Source organism: Cryptomeria japonica, chromosome 3, assembly GCF_030272615.1.
Source record: "Cryptomeria japonica chromosome 3, Sugi_1.0, whole genome shotgun sequence".
Taxonomy (NCBI): Eukaryota; Viridiplantae; Streptophyta; class Pinopsida; order Cupressales; family Cupressaceae; genus Cryptomeria; species Cryptomeria japonica.
In genome coordinates, this window is record NC_081407.1 from 912,746,542 (window position 1) to 912,773,848 (window position 27,307).

At 37.5% G+C, this 27,307-nt stretch overlaps 1 protein-coding gene across 2 annotated transcripts in view; it reads right to left on the reverse strand.

Moving 5' to 3' along the window:
* The window catches only part of LOC131072346 (aspartic proteinase A1), a 113,008-nt gene that overhangs the window by 59,941 nt on the left and 25,760 nt on the right, over nucleotides 1-27,307 (reverse strand). For both annotated transcript variants that reach the window (XM_058008516.2, XM_058008574.2), the window contains exons 5-7: nucleotides 5,062-5,230; nucleotides 4,878-4,917; nucleotides 4,728-4,792 (exon numbers count right to left, since the gene is read on the reverse strand). In XM_058008516.2, the coding sequence (XP_057864499.2) occupies nucleotides 4,728-4,792; nucleotides 4,878-4,917; nucleotides 5,062-5,230 (274 nt within the window). The remainder of the gene's footprint in view (nucleotides 1-4,727; nucleotides 4,793-4,877; nucleotides 4,918-5,061; nucleotides 5,231-27,307) is intronic.

Genomic DNA, 27,307 nt, shown 5'->3' on the forward strand with positions numbered 1-27,307 from the left:
GGTAAAACTTTGATTCTTGAATTCCACGATTTTGTGAGAGGAAGAGGGGAAATATGTAAAAATGGGAAAATCTTGATTTTGACCAATTTCGGATCTTGGGAGAATTTTCGCAAGTATACAAGTTGGAAAGAACATACATGCAATCGGGGTTTAAAAACCCGAATACAAGTACACTTGTAAATTCGAAAATGGAGAAATGGACGAAAAATGAGATTTTGACTTGCAGGAAATGATGGAAATGGAAAGTACGGATATGGGGAACATGAATGGATAGAAATGGGAAAATCCGGGAAAGTCATTTTCATGAAAATGGGAAGAACTCTTCAACATGTAATCCGGTTTTCAAAACCCGAATTTGCAAGGGAGGGGTATTTCACACTTTTAACTTGGAATTTTGACCAAAAATGGTTAAATTCCTTAACCATAGGGGAAGAGCAAGAATTTCTAGCGAACTTGTAATCGAGATTAAAAATCCCGAATACAAGTAAAGAGGGAATTTTGGGAAGAACAATGCAATTCAAAAATTGCATACCAAGGGGAAGATTTCTCTCACAAAAACCAATTTTTGGGGGAAGGACAACACATGCCAAAAATGCAACTAAGAACGAAAATAAAGAAAACAAGAAAATAATAAAATGAAGGAAAGAAAGGAAAGAGAACATACCTTTCTTGAAAATGCAAATGCTTCTCCAATAATGCAACAATCCTTGGAATGAAGAAGCAAAATCAATCAATAAACCCAAACCGTAATGCCAAACCTTTTACACGTTTTTGCAAGAATGTCTTATATGAAAAACGTGGCAGCAAAATGCAAACTTGGAGGCACAAGAAGAGGTCAAATCTTCCTCAAATCCCAACGCCTTAGAATGGAAAGCAAAAACGATTCATCTTGTCAAAGATTCGTGGCATTAAACCCTTCCAATTTGCAGCCAAAGGAATTACGTTTTTGCAAAAACGTGGTATTCAATGCATCATTGATGGATCATTAAATAACTTAAATCTTATCCCAAACTCCACGCCTAGGTGAGAGAAGGGAAAACGATTTAGGAGAATGCAGATTTGTGGAGTAAAAAACGACCAAAATGTGGATTGAAGGAACCACATGTTAGCTGATTTAGCTCAAAAAACCAATAACAATAAACCCTAAATGGCAAAAAATGTGTTTGTAAATGCATGAGAATAGGATAGAATCCTAAACGCCTTGCATCTCCAACAAATCTCCACAAAAAAATCGCTTTGACATCTTCAACAAATCCGTTTTTCTTGCAAATCGGGTTTTGGGAGACAAACAAGAAGTTCGAATTGCCATGAAACAATGAAAATCGGGTTTTGGGGAGGAAATAACAAGTTCGAAATTCACTTTTTCCACTTACAAGGCAAAATCGGGATTTTTTAGACAAATGACAAGTTTTATTTTTTACTTTTTCACTTGCCAAGCCAAAATTGGGTTTTTTTGGACAAATGACAAGTTTAAAATTGTCAAAAATGCACTTGCAAGGCAAAATCAGGTTTTTTGGAGCAAACTGCAAGTTTTAATTACTTGTAAAAGGGAAATAAAATCCCTACAACAAGTTAGAAATACTTGCACATATGTAATGGGGATTTAAAATCCCTATTACATGCAAAAACCATTAAAGTAGGGGTGTTTTGGCCAAACTGCAAGTTTACTTGTAATTGAGTCAAAAAATACCTATTTTAACTAAATAAGACTAAAAAACAATAAAAAAGACAAAAAGAAGAAAAGGAAAATTAAAAAAAATTGCAAGTAACATCTTTCAATAAAGATGCACATGTAATAAGCTAAAAATTCCCCTACAATAACCAAAACAATGAATATCATTAAAACTTGCAGTTTGAAGAAAATTCTCCACCTGCAGTTGGGGTTTTAAAACCCGATTTTGAAGGAAAGGCATAGCAAACGAACCCAGAATTTGACGAAATTCGAAACGTAGTTCGAGGATAGACTGATGATTAAGCCAGTCCAAGGATTCGTCAAAATTTTGCCTCGGGAAGCGTTCCACAGAGTAAAAATTTTCATTTTTTAACAAAAATTTCATGTAGCGGTCCTTCATTTTTGGAAACAAAAATGAGGACAACACTAACAGCATTTGTTTTTATGTATATGCTTCGTGTCTGCATATATTCATGAGTATACTTCGTGTTTTTATGTGTATGCTCCTTGTTCGATTCATACCTGATATGTTTTCAGCAAGTTTATTCCAAGTGTGTTTCCAAAGCCATTTCATATTGGGAATCGTTTTAAACACATTATGATCATTGCTTGAGGACAAGCAATCTTGGGCAAGCGGACTGTAATGTTGCCATTTTGAAATAGGATTTAATAATAAATGCTAATAATAAAATTAAAATATAACAGAATAAAAATAAAACTAAAATTAAAATAATTAAAATTTAGTTAAGTTTAATGAATGGTCAAAAGGAATGAAATGGGAAGTTATGACTCCCTCAAACATTCAAGATATAGAAGGGAGAAGAGAACTTCATTTGAAGGGGGAGAGATGGAACTAGGAAAAGAACAAGCAATCCACCTCAGCATCATAAACTGATTTTGGAATTAAAGAAAGGAAACCAGCAAACTTTGATAATTGCAAGGGCAAGATTTAGAGCAATCCCAAAAGGGGGCATTACATTCTACAAAATTATTTAATTGTTGTTTTTTTGTTAATTTTGTAATAATTTCAAATAAAGGGGGCATTACATTCTACAAAATTATTTAATTGTTGGTTTTTTGTTAATTTGTAATAATTTCAAATTTGCTTTCAATTTGTTAGGTGTCAAAATCTTTGGTCAAGGTTCTTTGTTTGATGGATGGGAATGGCATGCCAACGGGTTGCCTCTATGAGGCTATGGACAAGACCAATGAGGCCATTTTGCATTACTATGGTGAAAACAAAAAAAATATGAAATCATTTGACACATAATTGATCATTTATGGACGAACCAACTCCACCAGCTGATACATGCCTTGGCTTTCTACTTGAAGCTCTACTTCTCTAATACATTTAAGGCCGCTAAGAAGGTCATGACAGACATCATCTCATGCATTGATAAGATAGTGCCAAAAAATGAGATGAGAAACAATGTTCTTGATAAGTTGAAGGTCTACAAGGGTGTGGAAGGGAGGCTCTTTCTTCAACTCAAGCAACTTAAAGGAGGGATAAACAACAGCCAAGTGAAAAAAGTAATCCTTTAATTTTTAACTTCACTCTAGAAGAAAAAACTAAAAAGTTGAAACTTTCAACAAGTTCTAATTTTTTACTTTATTCTTATACTTTTTTAAATGCTTTCATCATAAATTTATGGCTATCCGTGTTTTGTCTCAACCCTATAGTGCTTCTAAGTATTAATGTAATTAGATACTATATACTGTGAAATTTGGATGTCAAACTATTGTAAAACCAACAAAGATCCAACCACATAAAAACCCTAGTTCTACAATAAAAATCCACCATACACCAATGAAGAACCTAAAACATGCAAAACATCAAAACATGAAAGATTATACTATTCACATGCTTAGTAGGGTTTGACCTCCATTGTTTCCTATCTCCATTGATCTTTCTTGATATGGTTACTCTTAGATTTTATGTGTGCACAAGAGCTCAACAAAGAACGGAACATGGTTGTGTAGATGCTTGAGTGATTGATCGCTATGAAAGGTCGCATGAAAATTGATTAGCGTTATGAAAGGATGAAGAGATCCTCTTATATAGAAAACGCCTTAGAAATGGAGGATAGGATTAAGAGGTAGAGGGATAAATAGTCAGCTAGGATTGAAAGGTAGGTATAGAAAATGGGAAAATATTTGAGAGGTGGTTAAAGGTAAATTAAGAGATGAATGACAAGTGTCATGGAGGGAAAAAGTTAATGAATTAATTAAATAAATAAAGATGTATTTAATTAATAAAAGAAGTGGGACCAATTAAATAAATACAATATTTATTTAATTTAAGGAAAGGATAATTTAAATAAATAAAAATATTTATTTAAATAGGGAAGGGCTAGAAAAGGATAAATGAATTAGTTAAATAAATAAAAATCTATTTAATAAATAGAAGGCTTAGGATAAAATAATTAAATAAATAAAATATTTATTTAATTAGGCTAGGACAATTTTAGGTGTCTACAAATACTATTAGAGAGCAATCACATGAAGAAGAGAAACAGATTGACCCAAGCACACCTCAATGACCTTATCTTCACTTGGTACAACCTTTGCCTTGAAACCAAAAAGGTGGGAATAATTTCTTTTGAGGAAACAATCAGTCATCAATTTGATCCCAACTTACCTTTGCTTTTTAGGCGCAAAAAATTAAGTTACACTAGGTGGGGAAAGAGGAATATGTAGATTGTATTTGGCTGTTTCTAACATATCATCACATGTAAACAGTTATAGAGGTGTTATACATTTTATATTTATAATTTTGTTGGATGCATATTGTTCAACTTTGAAATAGTAAAATTTGCGAGTTTGAGGGTCATATGACATATGCAATGTTTAAAATATGACAATTTTTTAATCAAATTAGACTTTTGTTCCCTCTAAATACATTAATTTCTTTCTTTTGTGTGATTATGAGGATTTATTTTTTGCCATATTTTGCTGAGTTCATGCTTAGCCTCAAGTCCACGTTTTCAAAGTATGTGTGGAAAAACTAATAACATGCATATTAGAAATTGAGAAGTTGGAGATAAGGCAAATTTACCGTAGGACCAGCCAACAAAGAAGTTCCAGAATCTGCAATTGCAGCACAACCTCCAGCACAAATTCCTGCAATAAAATGTTGTATATTTTTTCTAAGATGTCAACAATTTAAATTCAATCAAAACAACACATCCAGCAAGTAAACAATCACCTGTCGATTGATTACTAATAAGAACGTCTCCCATATCAAACTGGAAGAAATAGCAACAAGACTTTAGTAACTGAAAGAAATTAGAATTTGCTGGCATTTAATCATAGCGTATAATCGGAGGATACCTAGCTATTCAGAACAGTTAAGCATATTCATGGAAAATCAATATTATTCTACATTCTACCTGCCAATAGCCTTTTCGTGTAACAGGTACAAATGTATGGTTACCCTTGAAGCGTTTTGGGTTAACACCTCCGAATACTATCTCTCCTCCCTCTCCTTCATCTGCATTTCTGTTCATCCAAAATGAAAAGACTGGATCTTGCACAAGTTCTTGGTTTAGAATGTTATACCTATTGAAAAAATGAAAAAGAATGCCTCAGCCACACATATCTGTACCAATGTGCTTCCCTGTCTAATAACAGAATGGCTACAGTTTGAAGCCAAAACAGAATTAAAGCTACATAAAATATTTAACCCAGATCACATCGGCAATCCAGTGGACAATATACAAGTTGTAGGAACTTAATTTGTTAAAGGTGAAAGCAATTAAATTACAGCAATTTTAGCATAATGATAATTACAGAATTGCAGTTGAAAGAATCATAGACAAGTGGCAATAAGAATACACAAAGAACAAATTCTAAATAATTTATTTTACTGAATTATTAACATGAGGATCATGCATGGCTATCTTTTAGAAGAGATTAACATATGTTTCATGTGCTATTACAAAAGGAAAGTGGCAATATCTGAGAAGAGATGTGAAGCTGCAATTTTCTGCACTCTGATAAGTTCTGCAGATTAAAAAGTTAAGAAATCTGGGAGCTCTCTCTCTCTCTCTCTCTCTCTCACCATCTGCTTTTTACATTTGAATGACTGTTTCTTTATACCTATTCTTAGCAGGAAATGAACAATTTACAAAATGGATAGAGGAACTCATCAAAATAACAGATTTCAGTTTTCTGAAAATATCAGTATTTGCTACATTTGGTATATTGTTATTTTAGAACCCTTCAAAGTAATTTTAAGGGGGGCAATTTTTTTGACAAAAAATATATGCAAGCAATATTATTGTATAGAAAGTAAAAATTAAACTTGATCGGATAATATGAAAAAAATCCCTACATGATATTAAAACTTCAAATGGGACATTATACTTTTGCAAATCTCCTTCTGTATTAAACTTGGTTATCATAGACCCACTTTAAACCTGTGACATCCTTTTCCTTCTAGAAGATCTACTAAATCTATTGTATGATTCTTTTCTATAGCATCAATCTCTTCATCCATGGCTTGTGTCCAATTTTCATTTTCAATTGCTTTCTCAAACTGAATTGGACCGCTACTTGTGAAAAAAAAAAGTGAAAGCAAATTAGCATTGTGGTCACCTTTATTTTGATCATAGATCTCCCTCAAACTTCTTGTTTTTATTAGATTAATATTAGAATATCATATTTAATAGTCAATATTGTATTTCTACGTAGATAGGTTTCTTTCTATTTATGTCTTTAGTATTCTGATTGTTTCATTAGGAAACAATATCTTTGTAATTGCCTATATAAGCAATTACCATTAATTTCATGGTATCAAAGCGGTAATCATTCTAGGCACATTTTTAATCTGCAATTCGAGAATTTTTCACATGAAATTGATCACGTCTTTTATGTTTTTGTTCATGTGACCTCCTTTCTTTTCGCGTGAGTTTTTGAAGGGTTTTTGACATCATTTTTTGACATGTTTCTGCTGCAAACACTGAGTCCATTCTTGGACGTTATTTTTCACAACGATTTGCATCTTACGATTTCGTTTCTTGTGGGTTCTAAACCCGCAAACAAACACAATCGCGAAATTTTGGGCGCATGATCTATTTTCTACAAGTCTTTTTTTTGCAATTTCTATTGTTTTCAAACTACGCGGTGGCTAGCACGATTTTTTGTGCATTTTTTTTGCAACCTTCTACAAAAAAAGATTTCACGGCTAGGGCACGATTTTTTTGTGCCTTCACAGATCCGACCCAAGTTTTTTCACAATTTTTTCTAGGTTTTTCAGAAATATCTTCTAGGTTTTCCAGAATTTGTATTTGTGTTTCAATCCGCTTTCTGAGAAAGCACTCCTAGGGTTCAAAATTTTTTTGTGGCTAGGGTTTGTCAAAATCCTCTATTACAGTTTGTCGTTTCATGTTTCGTGCAGCAAATCTTTCTGGGTTTTTCAGGAAGATTTATGGGTCTTCATAAAAAAAAATTGGGCCTTCAAAAATCTATGCATTGGGATTTGTGTCTTCCTTTTTGTCATGAAATTTGTGCCTAAATCTACCTTTGTTTTTTGTGCTTTGGGTTTTGTGCATTCAGATTTTCAGCATGTTCTATTTACCTCGTTTCTCATGCCTCGAAAAGCATGCAAGATGGCTTCTTTGACCAACATAATGTTGGAAGGCAATCAACGGTTCAATGGTGGAAATTATAACACCTAGAAGCAGCGAATGATGACTATCTTTGAATATCGCCACCTTGATGCACTCATTTTGGGTACGGAATCTCCTCCTGCAACACCCAAACAGGACCAGGGCAAATTTGATGAGCGCAACCAAGAAGCTGTGATGCTTATCAAGCTTTCAATTACTGATGATCAACTACCTCAAGTGTCGTCTAGCAAGACAACTACAGAGATGTAGACCCATCTAAAGGATATCCATGAAACATCAAACAAGAGTCGTACGTTTTTTCTAAAGAACTAGTTGTTTTCAATCATGATGTCTGAACAAATCTCTCTACAAGAGCATCTCACAAAAATCAAAGAGATTCGTGATTAGTTGGAAGCGATTGGTTGAAAGATGGAGGAAGAAGACATGGTAGTTATTGTTAATGCCCAAAAGTGCACCCGAAAACTAAGTCCTTAAAAACTCAGCACTTTGGGATAACATGGGAACAATCATGAGTTTGCGGGTAAACTACTAGGATGATTGGACCTTCGGATAGGCCGGTTCCTAAGAATGATGGATCACCTATTCTAATAAAACTTGGGAAACTTTGCTTGGAAAAGGGAGGAAGATATTAAAAAACTAAAAAAAATGGAAAAAAATAATAACTTAAGTGATACACCAATTTGATCTGAAAAATGACAGAAAAACTTTCTAAAATCACCTGTTTTACTCAAAAGCACCTCTGATTTATATCACAAAAATGATTTATGCAAAGGATCTTAACTCGGAAAATTGAAAGGAAAAATGGCTTTCTCAAACAATCCACTGATAAATCACAATGCATAACCTGTGATTCATGCATGAGACAAAAATTCCAAAAAGGTTATTTAATCAATAACACAATATAAAAATGACTCTCAATCACACATGAAATAATAAGCTTAGAAATATAAGGTATAAGCTGTAAATGATTGTTCAATTTACAATTCAATATGCAAGATGTATTCTAATTTTATTCTTTATATCTATGTATTATCTATCTCTATTATAATTCTGACTATCTTCTTTGTTTGGCTGGTAAGAGGAGTATTTATCGATTTCAATATCCTCTTCACAAATACCAAATGATATATATATATGAGAGGGGAGGATCAAGCAGTGCCTTGACTGGTTGTGTCTTATGGACAGGACCGATCAAGACACTACTTGATCGCACCCCTTTGCATATGTTAACAACCGGTGTTTTAATTATTTACCAGCCCGATATTAATCGAGGTTCACGTAACATAATATATATGCCAATCGGTATTAACGGTATTGTTTGGCGTGTGTTGACGTGTCTGAAATCGCATTGCAGCAAACTCCATACGGCCAACGCAGAATAGAATAGCCAACTGATTATCCTACTCTCTCTTGAGATAAGGAAGTCTCTAATGCTGTTTTCTAAGTTTGATCAAAGGAGACAACCTCAAGGTTTCTTTTGTTAGGTATTGACTACGGGATTTTTCAGTGGCTTGATGTGTTTATGCTAGAAACACAAGGGGGACTTACGTTGAATGGGTAATTTATAGATAAGTTCCCTGGAACTTTTATAATCTTTCTATCAAATGATTTCGGTTAATTTGATACTGTTTTAATGAGACTGCAGCTTTTCTGAAATTTAAAAAAAAAAGGGGGAAAAAGGAGGTAAGGATAGAGAGAGAGAGAGAGAGAGAGAGAGAGACATGAAATGTAAATTCTAACTAAGATAGCAAATTTAGTCAAGCAGACAGACACCTCTCGGAAACTAGATTAAACATCACCAGCTGCTCAAGCACAATGTTTGCATAAATCCAATGCAATCTTCAAAGGAGAAACAAGATTTTCACGTTATCAAATACAGTATTAGAACCTTTACATTCATAGTATGTATTTGATAACTGAACTAAGCATGAAAGGTCCAGATTAACCATGCAAAAAGAAAGGCAATCAGTCGTTCCCTAATGGTGTGGACTGCAAGGATTCTATCAGATGCTTGATTGAAAAACGCTATGCAAAATAAATAGACATGACTGAAAGATTTCTAAATTAAGTGAAGAAGGAGACCATGCACTCACAAGGAAACTTGAAAACAGTCTTAATTCTTTGCATTAATTCCTATAAATTTCTCCAGAGCTTTCGCAACAATCCAAGAACTTCTTCCAAAAAAGAGGGAAAACCAATCTCTTAAATAGGCTTCGAAAAGGATGAATGGTCTAGATTTAAACTAAACAAGTGGCCCAGATTCATCCATAAAGCATGGCTGCCCATACCCATAAATGGGAGGCAAATATCAACAACCACCCCAAAATGGGCAATAACTACCCAAAAAGGGATAATTACAGCAATTTGAAATAATCCAAAAAGGTGCATCAAATACAGCTTTACATTTGTTGACCAAAAGTCAACTGTCACTTTTTGGTGCAAAAGTGCACTTTTAAGATTTAGAGGGAAAAAAGCACTTTTGAGAAATTACTTTCTCTATTTCAGTCTCACACTCCTTTTCTAGAAATTGATCTTCGCCATGCAAGTATTCCCGCCATAAATCACGACCTGTTGCCCGTTCCTCGCAAACGTATTCCTGGAACTCGATACATAACTGGAAGAGCAGACTGAATGGAGGCATGGGAGGATGGCGAATTTTGTATTGCATGCCCTCAAGATACTGGTCCACGTGTTTTAAACCGTCCTTCCAGCTGGAGCGATTACGCTCAAAGCATAATATGTCTGAATGGAACTGACCAGCAAAACTCAAGTCCTTAGTGGAATAGGTAATCCTATCCGTTCCCAAAGTTTCTTCCCAGTCCGGCCAGATTGCATTATCGGACAAGTCGTTTATCCATCCTAAAACCATTGATCGGAGGATGGTCTTACCTAGTTCTTGCATGTTTCCCAGAATCACTTCACATGCGTCACTCTCCTTGTCAATAATTTCTTTGGTGTCGTTCTTCATGGTGATAGTTCAGTACCACTCCTCAAGAACACTGATGCTATGAGGATCTAGGATGGCGGACAATGTAGGAATTTGCATGTGTGTCCAAAAAAGAGCTCTCATGAGGGGGAGGGTAGTGGCTGCCACTTTGTGCATGTTAAGGGATTCCCTCTTTACCTCTAATAACTTGACTAGAGTGAGTTCTCGATGGAGGGCCATTTCTTTTACTTCCTTAAGGATCTGCTCTCCCTTTTTCTTTATGTCTTGCATCCATTCCCTGACGGCCTTTGCGGTGTCCCGTACTCCTTCAAATTCTGTTGTGGTCCTTTGCGCCAATGCTGTCGAGGAAATATGGGATTCAGAGGCATTGTGCAATGGCCTTAGGAGTTGATCGATGTATCCCTCGGCTTGCTCAGCACGAGCCCGATACATGTCCTCTTCAGCTGTGATCTCTTCGAGCTGCCTGAGTATATTCTGTACTGAATCCTTAAATTCTTCCTTTTCTTGCTCTTTAGTGGCCCGTCCGATGGGGACAGTTGTGATGCTATAATCTGCCAATGTAATCTGATCTGCTGGCTTGTCTACAGGCGGGGTGGCAATGTGAAGAGTGCGGTTCCTTTGCTCGTCTTTGGTCATTCTAGAATATGCCCTAGGCTTTTTCTTCCCCTTAGCTTTTGCTTGGTCTATGCGTGAGAAGATATCCTCTAGATCAATGGGTGGCTTGGTGGCGGCCTTGCGCTGGGCTCTGGCAATCAACCACTCTTGAGGCACTGTTTGGGTTGATGATAAGGTTAAGTCTGCATTTTGTTCTCTGACGTTCTCAACCGACTCACCACAGATTCGCAGCTGCCCTGCCACCGGAGGAGTGAAAGAGGTGTGAAGCCCTTTGCTTGCAGCTGAATTCTCCCCTATTTCGCTGAACAACTGCCTGACATCTTCATGTGATGGTTGTTCTTCAGTTCTTTCGAGCTCATGAGTCTCATCTATCCTTTGCTCTCCTTCGACGGTGGAGTCATCTTTGGCTGTATTGTGGAGCAGCAACTCGTGACGGCTCTATTGAGTAGGTTCATGCACTTTGACCCCCTGGGTGGATGGAATCTCTCCTCCTTCTATTTGGTTACCCAGTTCGGTCAATTTGAGGGCTCTTAGCTCAGTGTCTAGCACATCGGGCGCAGGAGGATCATTGGCTTCAAATGCATCGATGTCGCTCTGGGAAGGCGGAGCAGGTATACAATCCAATTCTACTGCATCGTCGGACGAACTAGGGTCTTTTGAAGATGAAGTGACCTCTGGTCTCTTTATAGGAATCTTTTCCCTTCTTGTTCTTTTGGACGTCCGAGTCCCTCTGCAAGCCTTAGCCTTCTTCCTTTTCTCTGGTTTCTCAGTTCCTTCCCGGGGTGCACTAGACGTTCCTTCATCTTCTGAAGACTGAGAATCGAGGCTGCCCATTAAGTGGTAAGTGAACTGAACTCCCTCATGGATTAGCCTTTCGATCTGTTGATGTAACCATTGATCTGTGTACCTTGTTGGGGCTGCCATGACTGCCTCGAAATCAGTGATTGGGTCCTGGGACCAATCAACACCTGGCAAGAGATGCCTTACTGCTTCGAATTCTCGGACCTAGAGGCAATTCCCTAAATCTGTGAGCTGATCTGGAACCCGACGGTATTCAAAGAGTCGCATTTGCTGCACACTCAGTCTAGAGTATTCTCGTCGCCTAACCTCGTAGTCATCAAAGCAATTTTTCCAATAGTCTTCAACTGATTCCTTTGCTCTGTACCGCCTACCATAGGCTCTTTTCGCCAGATTATCATGATCGAAATATTTTCTTGGAAAATGGTCCTGTAGGCCATAAGAGGCCAACTCTGTAAGGGACTCTTCTACTAGGGTAGGGGTCTTTAAGTGGACATCATGGTTGCCTATGATCATAGGGAATGTGAATCCAGCCTGCTTGCTTTCTCGGAGTAAGATGTCGGCTGGGCGTGACTGCCTTGCAACCTCCATAAGAATTACTTTGTCGGTTGGATACCGTGGAAGTTGGAGGGGAGCACCATCGAAGCCAGCTATTCGGATGTAGGAGAACCTTGGGAACTGAATGAACCAGGCTCCATACCTCTGTACTAGAGTAGTAGCTTGCTCTGAGAGCCTTATGTGTAATCCTCCCTGCATTAGCCTGACCAGGCGCGCGCCCATACTGACCTACTGCATAAGTCGGGCTGCTCTTTTCCCTCTGAGCTATATCTTGGTAGTGCAGTTGCAGGTAACAATCACAAACCTTCACCTAACCGGGCCCATTCCCGATTTCACCTTTCATTATCAATCCTGGCAGTGGCTGGTTCTTGGCGAACATATAGCCCAAATAAGAGGTCATGGTGAAGTACTTCTTCGTTTCGAGCTCAATCAGCTGAGTGTGGATGTTATCGCTTATGATCTAGGCCCAGTCAAACTTAGACTTCCCGGCGAAGACCTGCTCTGTAAAATAGAACATCCACTCTTCAAAGTAGTTGGACTTAGGAAGTCCCATGACTCGGCTGAGTAATGTGACCATATCCCCATGTTCATTATGGAAATCACTTCGTGGGGTCTTCTTCCCAATTCTGGCACTCGAAAGCCTCTTCTCTTTGTACCATTCTTCGTTGATCAGTGCTTTGCATTGGGCCGGATTCATATCATATGCCCCTTGTGCTTCATCTATGGTTGTAGCTGTGGGATTGTTTGGAAAGGGGATGTCAAATGCATCACCAATGGCCTTAGGAGAGAAGTCGACAATAGTCATATTCTCGAGGAGCACTAGTCTGGAATTTGGTTCATAATGCCGGGCAGCCTCTACTACTAATTCATAGTTCTGTATCGCTGGAGGAAATCCCGCCGCTTGGGCGATGCCACTTTCCACCATCTGCCTAGGCCTACCATATGCTTCGGGGGAGAAGACCCGATCCCTGAAGTCTTGAATATCAATATGGCCAAGGTCGGTATCACCGATATTGTCCCAAACGCTCTGAACCTTCGACTCCCTCAATCCTCCTCTCTAATATTGATACTTCATCCTTTCGACCTTACGCGGGATATCTGATTTGGATGCTCGCGATGTCTTGGCTTTAGCGGGCGTCTTTGATGATTCTACCGCCAACTTAGGCATTTATCCTGCACAGTCGAACGTGGATTACGAGGTGATACAAGAAAAGCAAGGCGGGTTAGATAGAAAATACTCCAGCATACAACGGCCAATTCCAAAATTTGGACATGGGGCGACATTTCTAGCTAAAAGGGCTTAATCAACTTTAACCATAGCATTCATGAAGATTTTGATTGCGAATTTATACTTAACCGCTTTCTGGATTTTGAATTAATTTTCAACAGAGACAAAGCATGAAAAGTTCTCCTAAGTTTGAAAAAAAGATGCAATTTCTGGTGAAGCCTTAGGAGTGAATTCTAAATTTCGAGTGCTTTGAACAACGTTTTATAAGCGAGAGAGATGCAAATTTCAAAAAATTCAAGCATTTTGATCAAATTTCACGCATTTGTCTATTCAATTTAAGCATTTTCAGATGATCATACGAGACAAAGCGTACTTACCTAATGAGAGCGGATGGCGAGAGATTGCCCAACCTTGCCGCGTGAAATGAAAGGACGATTCTGCAAAGTTTTGAATTTCAACAGTTATCTTCTTGATTTAAACTTTTCGCGGTTGTTGGACGAGAGAGAATTTATCATTTTAAATGGTTTTACCCTGGGTAATTGGCAATTTAAATTTGAATGCTTTGGAAAAGTTTACACAACGCTTTACCTTGAATATGATTTACACGAAATTGGCTCTGTCTCCCTTTCAAATCTGTCATGATCTTTCTTTACACAAAATGCAACAGCATGGAGGGGATTTTACGAATTTGAATGGCGTTTTATCTTCTTATTTTTGGACCCTGGAGAGTTTGAAAATTTTAAACTGCGTTTTCTCTCCCAACTTTGGACCTTTTGACGAATTTGGAGGCCCTTCGAAATTTAAACTTGGCCTTACCCAGCCCGCGTGAACTTCGGAGCTTCAACGTCTCTTGCGAGCTTGGAGATTTCCAATCCTGCGTGAATTTCGGAGGTCCTAACCTGTCTCGCAAATTTTCAAAACTTCGGAGCTGGACTTGGACACCCTCTATGCAAACTTCGGAGCATTCAAAACCTTTCGCAATTTTGGAGATTTCTGGAGTTTTCGGGCCTTAAGGCATACTTCGCGATTTTAACCTTCTGGAGCTTTGGGCGTTTTGAAGTGTATTTTGCAAACTTAAACAAACTTCGGAGCTCTCAGCGCTTTGGCGAACTGAAGGTTTTCGGAGCACTCACACTATTTGCAAGTAAAAACTTCGGACCCTTAATGCTATTTGCAAGCTTTGCAAAACCTTGGAGTCATGGCATCCTTCGTGATTTTGGTGATTTCTAATGAATTTTGGAGCTCAACGCCTTGTGGAAAACTTCGGACCTCAGACGCTATCTGCAATTCTCGGGCTCTTAGATGTTTTCGCTGTCTAAGAAAAAGGGTTTTCAGACCTAAATGCCATTCGCGAAAACTTCGGACTAAAACGCGCCTTTTACAAACTCGCACCAACTTCGGACCCTTTTAACCTCTTTGCAAATTTGATAGGTTTTGAAATTTCAGGGCTAGGGTCCGAAAATGGGCATCTAAAGCGAACTTCGGACCTGGAGGAGTTTTTTGCAAGGTTTCGCCCTTTTCAAATTTTTCAATTTCGCCCCATGGTCCGAAAATGAGGACTTTAAGTGATTTTCGAGGCTTGGCCCACTTTTTGCAAGATTTCGCACTTTTTACATTTTCACCCCAGGGTCCGAAAATGAGGACTTTAAGTGATTTTCGGGGCTTGTAGCATATTTGGCGAATTTCGGACCTAAACGCGTTTTTTACAAACTCGATACACTTTTTCATTTACCCTCTAGGGTCCGAAAATGGAGGCTCATGGCGAGTTTCGGACCTAGAGGGTCCTTTTACACATTTTGGAGCTTCAACGCCTCTTTTGTGATTTGCCATTTTTTAAATTTCGGAGCTAAAGTCCGAATTTGGGGCTTCAGGGTGTTTTTCGGACCTTGAGGGTCTTTTGGGAATATTTCGCGTTTTTCACATCCTCCAGTTTTCGCCCCAAGGTCCGAATTTGGGCATTTTTTAGTGATTTTCGGACCTTGGGCTACCTTTTGCAACATTTAAAAGCATTTTTCATCATTTACGAACCAAATGGGAAACATCAAATTTTGAAATTTTCGCCCCAAGGTTCGAAATTCGGCCCCTTGGGCGATTTTGGCAACTTTTAACTTAGTGAAATTTCAACCCTTTTGGCCTCTAGGTCTGAAATTTGGCCACTAAGGCAATTTTGAAAATTTACGTAAAACATTGGACCTCAAACCAGCTTCGCTAGATTCTACAAATTTGGATCTTGGAGGCTTCGGAATTCTAAGGCATTTGGGCAAGTTTCGCAACTTCGGCATTTTAGCCAGAAAATTTGCTCCTTCACCAATAGGCGAAAATCATTCTTCATTCAAATCCTACAAACATTCGCGGGGATAAACCTTATGCAATCTGCTTCGTAGCCCTTGATATCGTCACTTTACGGACCAATCGCAAACTCACTCGGAAAGACGCGAGACACTCTGCGCGAAACTCAGCAGGGCAAAGACGAAAGGCTCAAAACAGGAAGGGGGGACCCTGTCGGCGACAGGGAGCGTGTGCAACGCACAACAGCGTGGCATATTAACCAATAGTAATCGGTGTCTATGTTAACCGACATTGATCACTAACTAAAGGTTGTATATATTAAACGGTGCATATTATGCCACCCGATAGCAACTCGATAATCTTATTTCATTTGCTGGGAACACTGTTGGTTGAAAATTTTGTACACTTGGGGAAATATACAAAATTGTGGTTTCAACCACAGCACACGAGTAAAAACTCTCCTAATTAAGGGAAGGCTCCCCCTATCTAACTACAACTTGGAAAGTAAAATGGGATGGGACAGCAATCTTTCCTCTTTTTTCAAGAAAGACAATATCCTTTTCTCTTCACAGAAAAGGATAGCGATTGAATAACAATAGTAACCACTTTAAAGTGAAATAAGAGAAAGGAAATGAAGTTTCCTGAAAGCGCAAAGACTTCCGTCACTTCCTTCGGGACGGGACAGCAATATCAAGCTCAAAGACTTGACTATTGGAAGTCCTATCTACCCTTTTCTATACTAAATTTTACAATGAATAAACAACAACAGCTCAAAGACTGGAATAACTTATTCTTTTAACACAAAGACAAGAACTAATGCAAGCTCAAAGACTTGCTGATATTTCTTATCAAACAGTAACTTTTCCTCAAGAATAGACGCAAGCTCAAAGACTTGCTGCTCCTTCTAGAGATTTTCCTATTTTAATTAATCTTCTCTACTTGCAGCTCAAAGACTTCAAATCAGATTGGACTAAGCTCCTTTAGAAACACTTGGCATAGAAGAAATAAAAGATTCAAACTCAAACATGTAGCTCAAAGACTCAAAACTTGAGTAATCCTTCTTTCTTATTCTTCAAAACCTTCAATTCACATACATAAGTTCAAAGACTTCTTGCTGTAAATTTGGCAAAGTTTTTGCTTGCTTTTCCAAAAGATAAAAATTACAAAGGACCCTCTCTTCTATTTATAGGAGAGGAGCCTTCAGAAAAAGATGGGAGGATCCTAACTAACTTGAGAAATTCCCTCAACCACCAAGACCTATTCAACAGCTAATTATGACTTCATTAACTAACTAAGACTTATTCCAACTACAGTCCTAATTGGACACAACTTGTAGTTGCCTTACAAGTAATTACAAAAATGCAAGTGATGACAACTTGCCGAAAGGGAAACTACAATTCTGAAATTACAATTATTTAAAAATTTACAAGTGTTAAAAACACTTAAGTTGCAACTCTTGAAGATACGAATAAATCGAACTTCTGAATAACTTTCTGCAATTCATCAGGATCTGGTTCATGAGTGTTCATAGCCACCACCCTAGTTTTTACGATGACATCATGGCATTGGCATAGCGTGGAATTCCCTTTTTCCAATGCTAACTGGATTTCCTGCAACTTAGTTTCCATAGCCCTGGCCTTGATTGAAGTCATTAGAGAATATTGCCCAATCTTCAATGGGTTGTTGGAAGAAATACCCATGCCAACCTTGTGCTTAACTGACTGGTGTGTATGTACAACCATGATCTGCCTTCCCAATTCCATGAGGATAATCTTATCTGTTGGGTACCGTGGGAGCATGTAAGGCTGCCCGCCATAACATCCAACTCTCATGTAGGTAAAAGTTGGAAATTGGAGAAACAAACAACCATATTCTTTCACCTTTTCCCATGCTTCCTCTGAGACTCTTTTGTCCTTCAGGTTCTTGTCAAATTGACACAAATAATGACCAAAGAAAGCGTCCTGAACCCTTCTGAAATGAGACCTACTTGATCTTAGAGGCAACTGATCATAGTATTCCCAAACTGGTACAAGCATGCGGTCACCCTTGGTGGAAAGACCTGGGAAATGTCTAAGTGACGCAGCAATATACACGAGATATGAATTCATGTAGAAGGTGAAGGTAGTAGGGACGACTGCAAGTTGCTCACACAAAGCATCACTGATGATTTCACCCCAACAGATGTGCTGAGACTGCCTTACTAACATAATAAATTGGTACATCCAAGGTTCAAAAACATTGGAATGTTCCAATCCCATCATACGGCTAAGAAGAGTAATAGTATCACCGATCTCAATCTTGAAATCAAATCGATATAACTTTGCCCATCTGGTAAGCGCAGTGCGAGGTTCATGAATCCATTTGTTGATATGACGCTTACAGTCTTTCTCCTTTTTGGCAAAGTATTCAGCTGCACTTTGCTTGGAGATCTCTATATAAATGGTTTCGGAAGGTATTTTAAAAACCCTCTCTATAGCTTCTGCATCCAGGCGAATGATCACTTCCCCATCATCATTTCTAATGACTCGTGACTCTTTGTCAAAATGATGAGCACATGCTAGAATAAATTCTGGTTCTAGGGCAGCAACTGGAAAGGACGCGGCATGATGGATATGGCTGTCCAGCAACCGTTGCATATCCCCCTCCTTCGGATCTTCAATCCTTTGTATGAATTCGGACATGTCAACATGCCCTATCTCAGTATCCTTGATATGATCAAGGGAGGAGGAGATCTGTGACTGCGGAACTTCATTCTGGTATTTATCATACCTGTATTTCATCTTTTTTGGAGTGGGAGATGATGATACATCTGTCATCTGGGCACAACCGGGAATGCTGCAATGTAAATCCATGAGTATCAAGGCAACATCAAAGTCAGTATCTTTAGACATTTTCACTCCTCCAAATGAGAAAGTTCAACTTTCGTATTTTGGCTTTGTGAGAGGAGATATAAGGGGTGGAAAAATAAGCTTTTGACTTCTTTCGGGTTTTGAAAAATGTTTCGCAAGTACACAAGAGGGAAGTACAAACGTGCAATCGGATTTTAAATTCCGAATGCAATTATACTTGCGAAACACGAAGCATGATTAAATGGAAGGAGAATGAATTTTCAGTTTGAAAATTGGGAAGAACGCATTTGCAATGGGTTTTTAAATCCAAATGCAAACTTATTTTCAAACTGAAAATCGAAGGAATGGACGGAAAAAGGTATTTAGGCATGCGAGAAATGACGAAGATGATAAGTACGGATGAGGGAATTGGAAGCGGATAAGTAAAAATGAATTTCGGGAAGATCACTTGGAACTTTGTCGTGCCAAAATGGGAAGGACTTTCGACTTGCAATCCGGATTTCAAAACCCGGAATTGGGAAGAACTTGATTTTTCCGTCATTGAAACTTGATTTTTGGACTAAGAAGGTTAAGTCTTTGTCCAAAAAGGAAAGAACACATCTTGAGGTAGAACTTTTCACACTTGCAAATTTCTTTGCAAATTGGGAAGAACATATTTGGAAGAACACATCTTTCTTGTTTTGAAACTTGATTTTTGGACTAAAGAAGGTTAAGTCTTTGTCCAAAGAGGGAAGAACACATATTTTCCTTTTACTTGCAATCGGGTTTTAAAACCCGAATGCAAGTAAAGAAGGAGAATTTTCAATGGGGAAGAACAACTTTTTCTTTACAAATTCCTTTGTAAAATGGGGAATTTCCTCTCAACAACCCAATACGAACATGAACAAAAACCAAAACTTAAACAAGGAAATTGCAAGGAAAGAAACAAAAGAGAAATATAAAAATAAAAATTACCTTGCAAAGATGAGGAGAGATCCAAGCTTGTGGAGTCAACCAAACATAGAAGATGAAACCCTTTAAATAGAAATTAAACAAAGGAAGAAACTTAGCCACGCATGGTGACCAAAGAAAAACCGATTCGCTATAAAAACGCCATGAAAAATGCCAAGGAAGTAATTCAAAAATGATTCGATTCATCATTACATACAAGAGAAAGCAAAAATGATTTAGAATTGAAAGCATACCTTGAACGAAAAAGGTGCAAAACTTGCAAAAAATGTGACTGGTTTTTAGGGCGTTTTTGCAAATCGATTCCCCAAAATGCGCACAAAACGGTTTGAATGCAGCTTGAAATCCAACGCATTAATGATTAAATCAAAAACGCCTTAGGTAAGAGCAGATTCGAACCTCCAAACCGTGGCAAATGGCACAAATGCATGATTCAGAAAAAAAAACGTTGAACAAGACAAATGGCGAAAATCAGTTTGATAGATGCGTAGAACAAGGGTTTGAATTCTTCAAAGTTGCAGCAAATCCGCCTTTGGAAGGAATCCCTATCTTTCTTCCAAAAAATTCGAACCCAAATCAATTTGCAAAGGCATGGGAGAAATTTCGGGTTTTAGAAATGGAAATACAAGTTTTAAAAATGTTCATATTTTTGCCTCTAAGGCAAATTTCGGGTTTTAGAAAAGGAAATACAAGTAAAATTACTTGTAATAGGGAAATAGAATTCCCTTTACAAGTGATTTTACTTAAAACATGTAAAGGGAATTTAAAATCCCATTTACAAGTTCTATTTAAAAATAAAAAATAACTTTAAGTCATAAAAACATGTAAAGGGGTTTTAAAAACCCATTTACAAGTTTTACAAAACACTTTAAGTCATTCTACTAGTAAAGGGGGTTTTAAAACCCTTTTTACCAGTTTCCAAAAACTTGCAATTGGAGAAAAATTCCCCTACAAGACCAAAAGCTTCAAGGGGGTTTTGAAAAACAAATTACCAGTTACTGGTAATTATCGAAAAATTCCCCTACATTGAAGCAAAAACATAGCAAACGGACTCGAAACGTAGCTTGGAGATGGATCAACAATCGATCCAGTCCAAGGATGGGACGAATTTCTACCTCGGGAAGTGTGCCATAGAGTAAATTTTTTCATTTTTTAATAAAAATTTCCTTGTGATAGTCCAATTTTTGAAATCAAAAATTGAGGACAACAAACACATCCGATATAGATCGGGATAGATGGTTAACCTGATAACTATCGTTTATCACCAATGTGCCATGCCATAATATGATTATCGATATTGATATAAATGAGGAATGATTATCAAATAAAATAGCTTGAAGTTTTCTTAATAGTATAATCGATAGGATAAATGATTGAATGAGAGACTTCATCTATCTCTCATTCAATCATTTATCTTACCGTAGCTACCATGCATTAACATAAGCTGATAATTTTATTGAATTTTCTGTCAAGAAACTGTAAATGTGAGCTACAAGAAGAATTCTCGCCAAGCATGAGAATAATAATCCAGAAACCCCCCATAGAAATGAAACCTTTTTTCATTTTATACAAAAAGGCCTTCCAAAGGCAACGATAAGATGACTCCAAGTAAACTAAAGGTAAACTGGAGTGATCTCCAATTTAAAATATCCCCAAAATCCGAGCAGAGAAGAAAAACCACTAAAACAGGCTTCAAATTTTGCATAAATGTGTGAAATCTGGCCCAAACTCTTGGTCAACTGAAGTTGACGCATGTGACACTCAAAATCAAGTCTCAACAGGTGGAGAACTGATACAAACCCATGAATAACTGTACCTTAAGCCCAAATCCGACCCCAAACTCATGAGATAACTCCATCCTCTTTGAGTTCAGTATTTTTATTGCATATGCATATTGGGAATAAATATTTAAGTACACAATTATAATAAATATTAATTGGATTTATAACTCATCCAATTAAAATATTTATTTTACAATTTTCAATGTGTCTATGGGTGAAAAATATTGAACTCAAAGGGCTAAAAAGATGCAAAATTAATAATTTCCACATAAGGATATAATGATAGGAAATATTCTTACTTATATGTGAAAATAGTTAATTTTTATAATTAGTTATTATGTTAATGTTGCTATAATTTATTTTTATCAACATTAATATAATAATTAATTATCAAAATTAATAGCATCTTTGTAAGAAATAAGTCTTTTAAAAGACTTAAGGGTTTTATAGCCTCCCCACGGCTAAGTATAACATCTCAAAAGTGGGAGTCTAGGGACTCGACCACTACGCATTAGTTGCATCTTTAAAATAAAAATGGGAAAAAGCGAGACAATTAGATATAAACAACAGTGAAACCTAAGTTTTTATTCACTCTTGCATTTTAAACATCGTTGTAGAAGAGCTCTACCGCCATGCTAGGGTTTGAACAGGAAGATGAGGAATGTAAACTGCAAACTGACCTTCTCCTTTGGCAGTCATCCACGGCTTCAACTGGGGTTTTCAAATTTTGAATTTGCAGGGGTCTCTACATAAACCGTAGCATTCTTTCGGTTACGAAATCCAAAACAAGTATTTTCGAGCTGCATTTTAAAGGAACCTCTGCAAATTTTCTTTTTTTCTTTGCACAACATATAGCGGGTATATTAAAAGAAATAAATTTGTCTTTCGTTCATTACTCTAGGCAGTGGTGTCAATGGTCATGAAAAAAAACTTCTGATTGAGACTCATGTGCAACTTTAATAAACACATCTTCTAGAGTTGTATCAGCGACACCCCAAGCTTGAATGGTGAGGTACTGTTTAGCATGCTCTATGGTCCGAAATATGTCAGTAATTTTTTTTCGTCCACTTTTGGTAGTTCAAATTTCTATGTGCCAGAAAGACTGAACACTTTCCTTGCATTTCTACATAGACTCTGTACCAACTTTTCCACCTCGTTTTCCTCATTTGAATATGTAGTTATGATGAGAACATATGATCTTCCATACCTTGCCTTGAGCTCTCTAGAATTTCCTATGCACTGCAGTTGTCCATCAACAAAAATGCCCAAGTAGTCACAGAGCACCTCTACCTCTTCCATTGAATGTGTTGTCAAAATGATTGCTCGGTCGTGCTTTGCCTGCTTCACAACATTCCATAGTTTACTTCTTGAAGCTAAATGGAAACACTAAGCCTTCTCTTCCTGCCACCACTGTATTTTCCCACTTGCTTGTCACCAACCCCTCCATTGAAAAGATCTACACTTTTTAGGGATTCTTCTACAGCAATTCGAAGGGGGGTGCACCTTTGAGATTCTTCAGCCTACCATAAAATAAAAGATGTTCCCTTCCAGAAAGAGTTTCCCAGATCAGGTCATGTTGTAGACAAACACCCATGCTTGTGTAGATTTTGTCCATATCTGTACGTATATCCATACCTTGTATGTATGTTGTTTCGGAAGTAGGAGCTGAAAGTCCAATCATCATATTTATGGAGGTAGTCTTCCAAGCACCATTGGGACCAAGCATACCAAAGCACTCTCCTCTGAACAGTCATATAGATTATATGAGTTGGGCTCAACCCTTGTGGGAGCCTCATTTAATCCCACTCATACATGAAATCTGAAATCTGAAATTTTTTTATTTAACCTGTTTCTGCACATTAAGCAAACTTAGTTAGAAAAAACATTGATTCTCCAATGCAATGAGAATGATCTTTCCTTTCTGTTTTTTTGATGTTTATTTTCCTGTCAAATAAGGATCATGATTGAATAGTATAAATGCATAGGCATGGTTAGGAGCTAATCAGTCAATACTTGGATCCCTTGGATCTAACACATACTTCTTTTCACTTTTTCAGGACCAGGAGACAATTGGAGGCTAAGAGACACCGGGGATGCAGACCTACACCAACAGAAACAGATTTATGCCAACCATATACCCCCAGGCAATGGTTGGTTCCCTTCTCATCTTTTATATGCATTTGTATTATTTAGTTTTGCATTTCTCCTTTGCATAGGAAAATAAAGATCACTCTCACGGTCTTGTGTGAGGGAAACATTTATTCAGTAGATTACTTTCTCTTAATCTTTCCAATTGTATAAAAATGAAATATTATAAATTGAAAACAATTGAAAGATCTAGAATTTTCTCCATGTAATTGTAATCTTTTAAAAGGAAACTGAATACCATAATCAAGGGCTTTTTTCAAAAAAAATGTATCTTTTGCCTGGCACTTGAATTTTCCACTAAATTGCAATCAGTATGAAAATTCAGTAACAGTTATCACCCTGAAAAGTCTAGCAAAGTCTTATGAGCACTTTATCAAGACGCTCAACATTACTTCAATTAATGTTGACTTGAAGTTTCCAAAGCTCTGCAACAAACTTTTGCAGCAAGATCGGTGCCCCATCTCCAGAAGCTCTTTGATAGCCTTCTCGATCTCATCTTTATATCTCTTCGGATACCTATAAGGAGTGGTACTTACAGGTTTTGCCCCCTCCTCTAATTTTATCACATGTTCAATTCCCCTGTCAAAAAGTGACTGAACCTGTGAAGGATACTCCTGCATATGTTGTCCAGTTCGCTTTGGCATCACCAAAATCTCAGCAGCCCACTGAACCTGACCATGATGTATCAAACGCTCCATCCGCCTGAGTGATACCACTCTAAGTCCCCCATCTGATAAGCCTCGAAGTACCACCTTCCTACCCTGATGCTCAAACTTCATTTCCACCTTCTCCAAATTAAATGTGAACTCCACCAATGAAGCCATCCAAGTCATGCCTAATATCACATCATAGTCCCCCATATCAACCACATAGAAATCATCCACTAACTCATAATCATCTATCTGCATATGCAAGTTAGTAATTTTCTGCATGCAAAGGATTTTGTGTCCACTAGCCACTATGACTCTGAATCCCTCATGTTGCTCTGTACATAGTCCCAGTTTCTCCACTACCTGAGCATCAACAAAATTAAGTGTAGCCCCAATGTCAATTAATGATATTATCGCACACTGCCCATGTATCACACCACGAACCTTGAAAGTGATTGCCTTCTAGGTTCCTGTCAAACATACTAACACCCTGTCATCACTGGTATTCCCTCCAATTGTTGATCCACCATCACTGTTCCCAAAAGCTGATGAATTTTTTGAACTTTCTAAAGCTATATCCTCTGCTGAAAAGTACTCAATTTGCTTGGCCTTGGCCTTAAGAGGACACTTATGGGAAGGGTCCCATGGCTCCCTGCAATGAAAACACAAGCTCATTTAGCTGATCATTATCCAATTTCTTAGCACCCTCACGTGGTTGTTGCGTGTCCTTTTGGATTGGTTTCTTTGTTGAATATGTATAGCTTCGGTCGGAATTCTCTTATCAAGCCTACACAATTCAAATGTCTAATTGGCCTATCAACCTTAGACATTTGAATAATTGTTCTCATTATTAAGTTTAGACTTAGTCTTCAGATTATACATAACCATTATAACTGTTATCTACTTGTCATCAATTACAATCATTATCGGGCTACATCTATTATTGATTTAATTGCTAATCGATTTCTTTTCTTTATTAGTTGATTGTTAGTGACTAATGATGATAGGATAATATCCGTTTTGATTAACTGATGGTAATTGCTTTGATTAGTTAGTATTCCGACTCATTAATGAATCGATACAGGTTTTACAAGCCACCATTTCGTGTTAAAGGGACACGACCCTTAAGGAAGTTCATGGACATCATATTTATGGATAATATGATTTCCTTAGAACGGTGAAGGAGATAAGATTGCAGATCGATATACTAATATCAGTGGAAAAGAAATACAGCCGTTGAAGTTACAAATAATCAGTGTGAATATATATATATATATATATATATATATACCGCTATTTGCATGAATCATCTACCAAGTGTGATTGTGTGAGAATAGAAAAGATTGATGTTGCACGTGCGATATCTGTAATAGATATAAACTGAGAGCAGTGCATATACAATAGCCTTGTGCAAAAAAAAAAACAGTGCGAATATCATACAGCAGTGGATATAACTTATAACAAAGCCTATACTATATGAGTAGTGAACATAAGGCTGTGCATATGATTGATCTCTGCAAATCAATCTACTGCGTAATTTGTGATATACAATTACAAGGAAGATAAAATCTACGATATATATACTGAGTGCAATATATGCATATACTGCAACATATATATACGTTTATCTACTGTGAAAATATTACTGTGCTCATTTGCTTCCTATATTATTGTGTATCTACAGTGTATCTGTGATAGGAGATATATATTCAGATATAATTTTGAATTAGAGCAGTAATATCAGAGATATAGCTCTATATCTCTAAAATTTCATTATGATCTATAATTCAACATTCTTATCTTTGTCTTTCCTATAATGAGAGTCCTTAGACTGAAATTTACTTTTATAGGATGATGGTGCCAAGTCTCTAGCCTTTTTAATGGCCTCCTGTAATTGCAAGGATCATAACCCTTGACCCAACCTCGCAATGGGTCTGAAAGTCCATCCATGAATAAAACAACAAATCTTCTCTCTGAAATATCAGTCACTAACACAGCTAATCCCTGAAATTCAGCAACATATACATCAACAAATCCCCACTGTCTAAGTTGTGCCAGCTCCTTAAAATGCAATTCAGGGTCCTTAGTATCAAACCTCTCAATTAGTTTCTCTGTGAACTCTGCATAAGTGTCAACCTGTGCGTGACCCAAAGTCACCATCCCATGATGCCACCATTCATGTGCACTACCATCCAAGTGTAATGTTGCATATTTGATGGCATCTTCTTCTGGCATCGGGTTAAGCTAAAAGTATGTGTCTAATTTTTGAACCCAAGGCCTTGCTGTAGTTTTTCCTGTACCATCAAAAAATGGTATTGTGAGCTATCCTAATTTCTTCTTAAGCTCATAATGTTGTTGCATGTTGCCCTAACATCCATGTAATCTCTAAATGACATTTCAGCCTGAAAATCTAACTCAAATTTCCTCCAATCATCTAAGATCTGATTCTGCATCTCTTGTTGAGTGGGTCCATTATTGTTTTGATCATTTTGTCTTGGCGGAAATTGAGGCATAAGAGACCTACTGCTTTCTAATGCTACTCTATTCTTCTGCCCAACAGCCCCATTATTCACTGAGCCATCACCATTGCCATTCTTCCCACCATTCCCTTGTCCACCTAGGTTATTATTGCCTTGATTCTGGTTATTCCCATTGTTCATGGCTGTTAAATGCTATGTCATAAGAGCTGCCATCCATTGTAATGTCATCTAAAGATCTCGCTGCCCTCTAGCCAAATCATTGAGCATGACCCTGGTACTTGATTCTGCTCTTTCATCCCCTCTGTCACCCATATTTCCAGCGAAAAATGGATCACCCACTTGCTCAGCTTCGGGTGGGTCGTTGGGGTAAATGACAGTGGAAAATGGATCAGCCTCTTGCCCAACTCCGGGTTGGTTGTTGAGGTTAGTGTTTGACCTGTTTGTCCTCAAATAATACTGATGATGCATTAGTTTCAAACCCTCAGGTTGGCAGAATCTTCTACTCTGATACCACAGTAAAGGTCTCTATCCTTCTATACTTAATTTTTTGAGACTGGGAGGTTTGTTATTCCGGCAAACACTTGGCCAGTGTCTACTTGGAACTATTTTCTGAGTGTTACCTTGAAATTGCTCGGCATTATTTTGATACCAAGAAATTCATTGCTCAATGGTTTATGCATAACAAATGGGACAACATTCAAGAGTTCTTTCTTA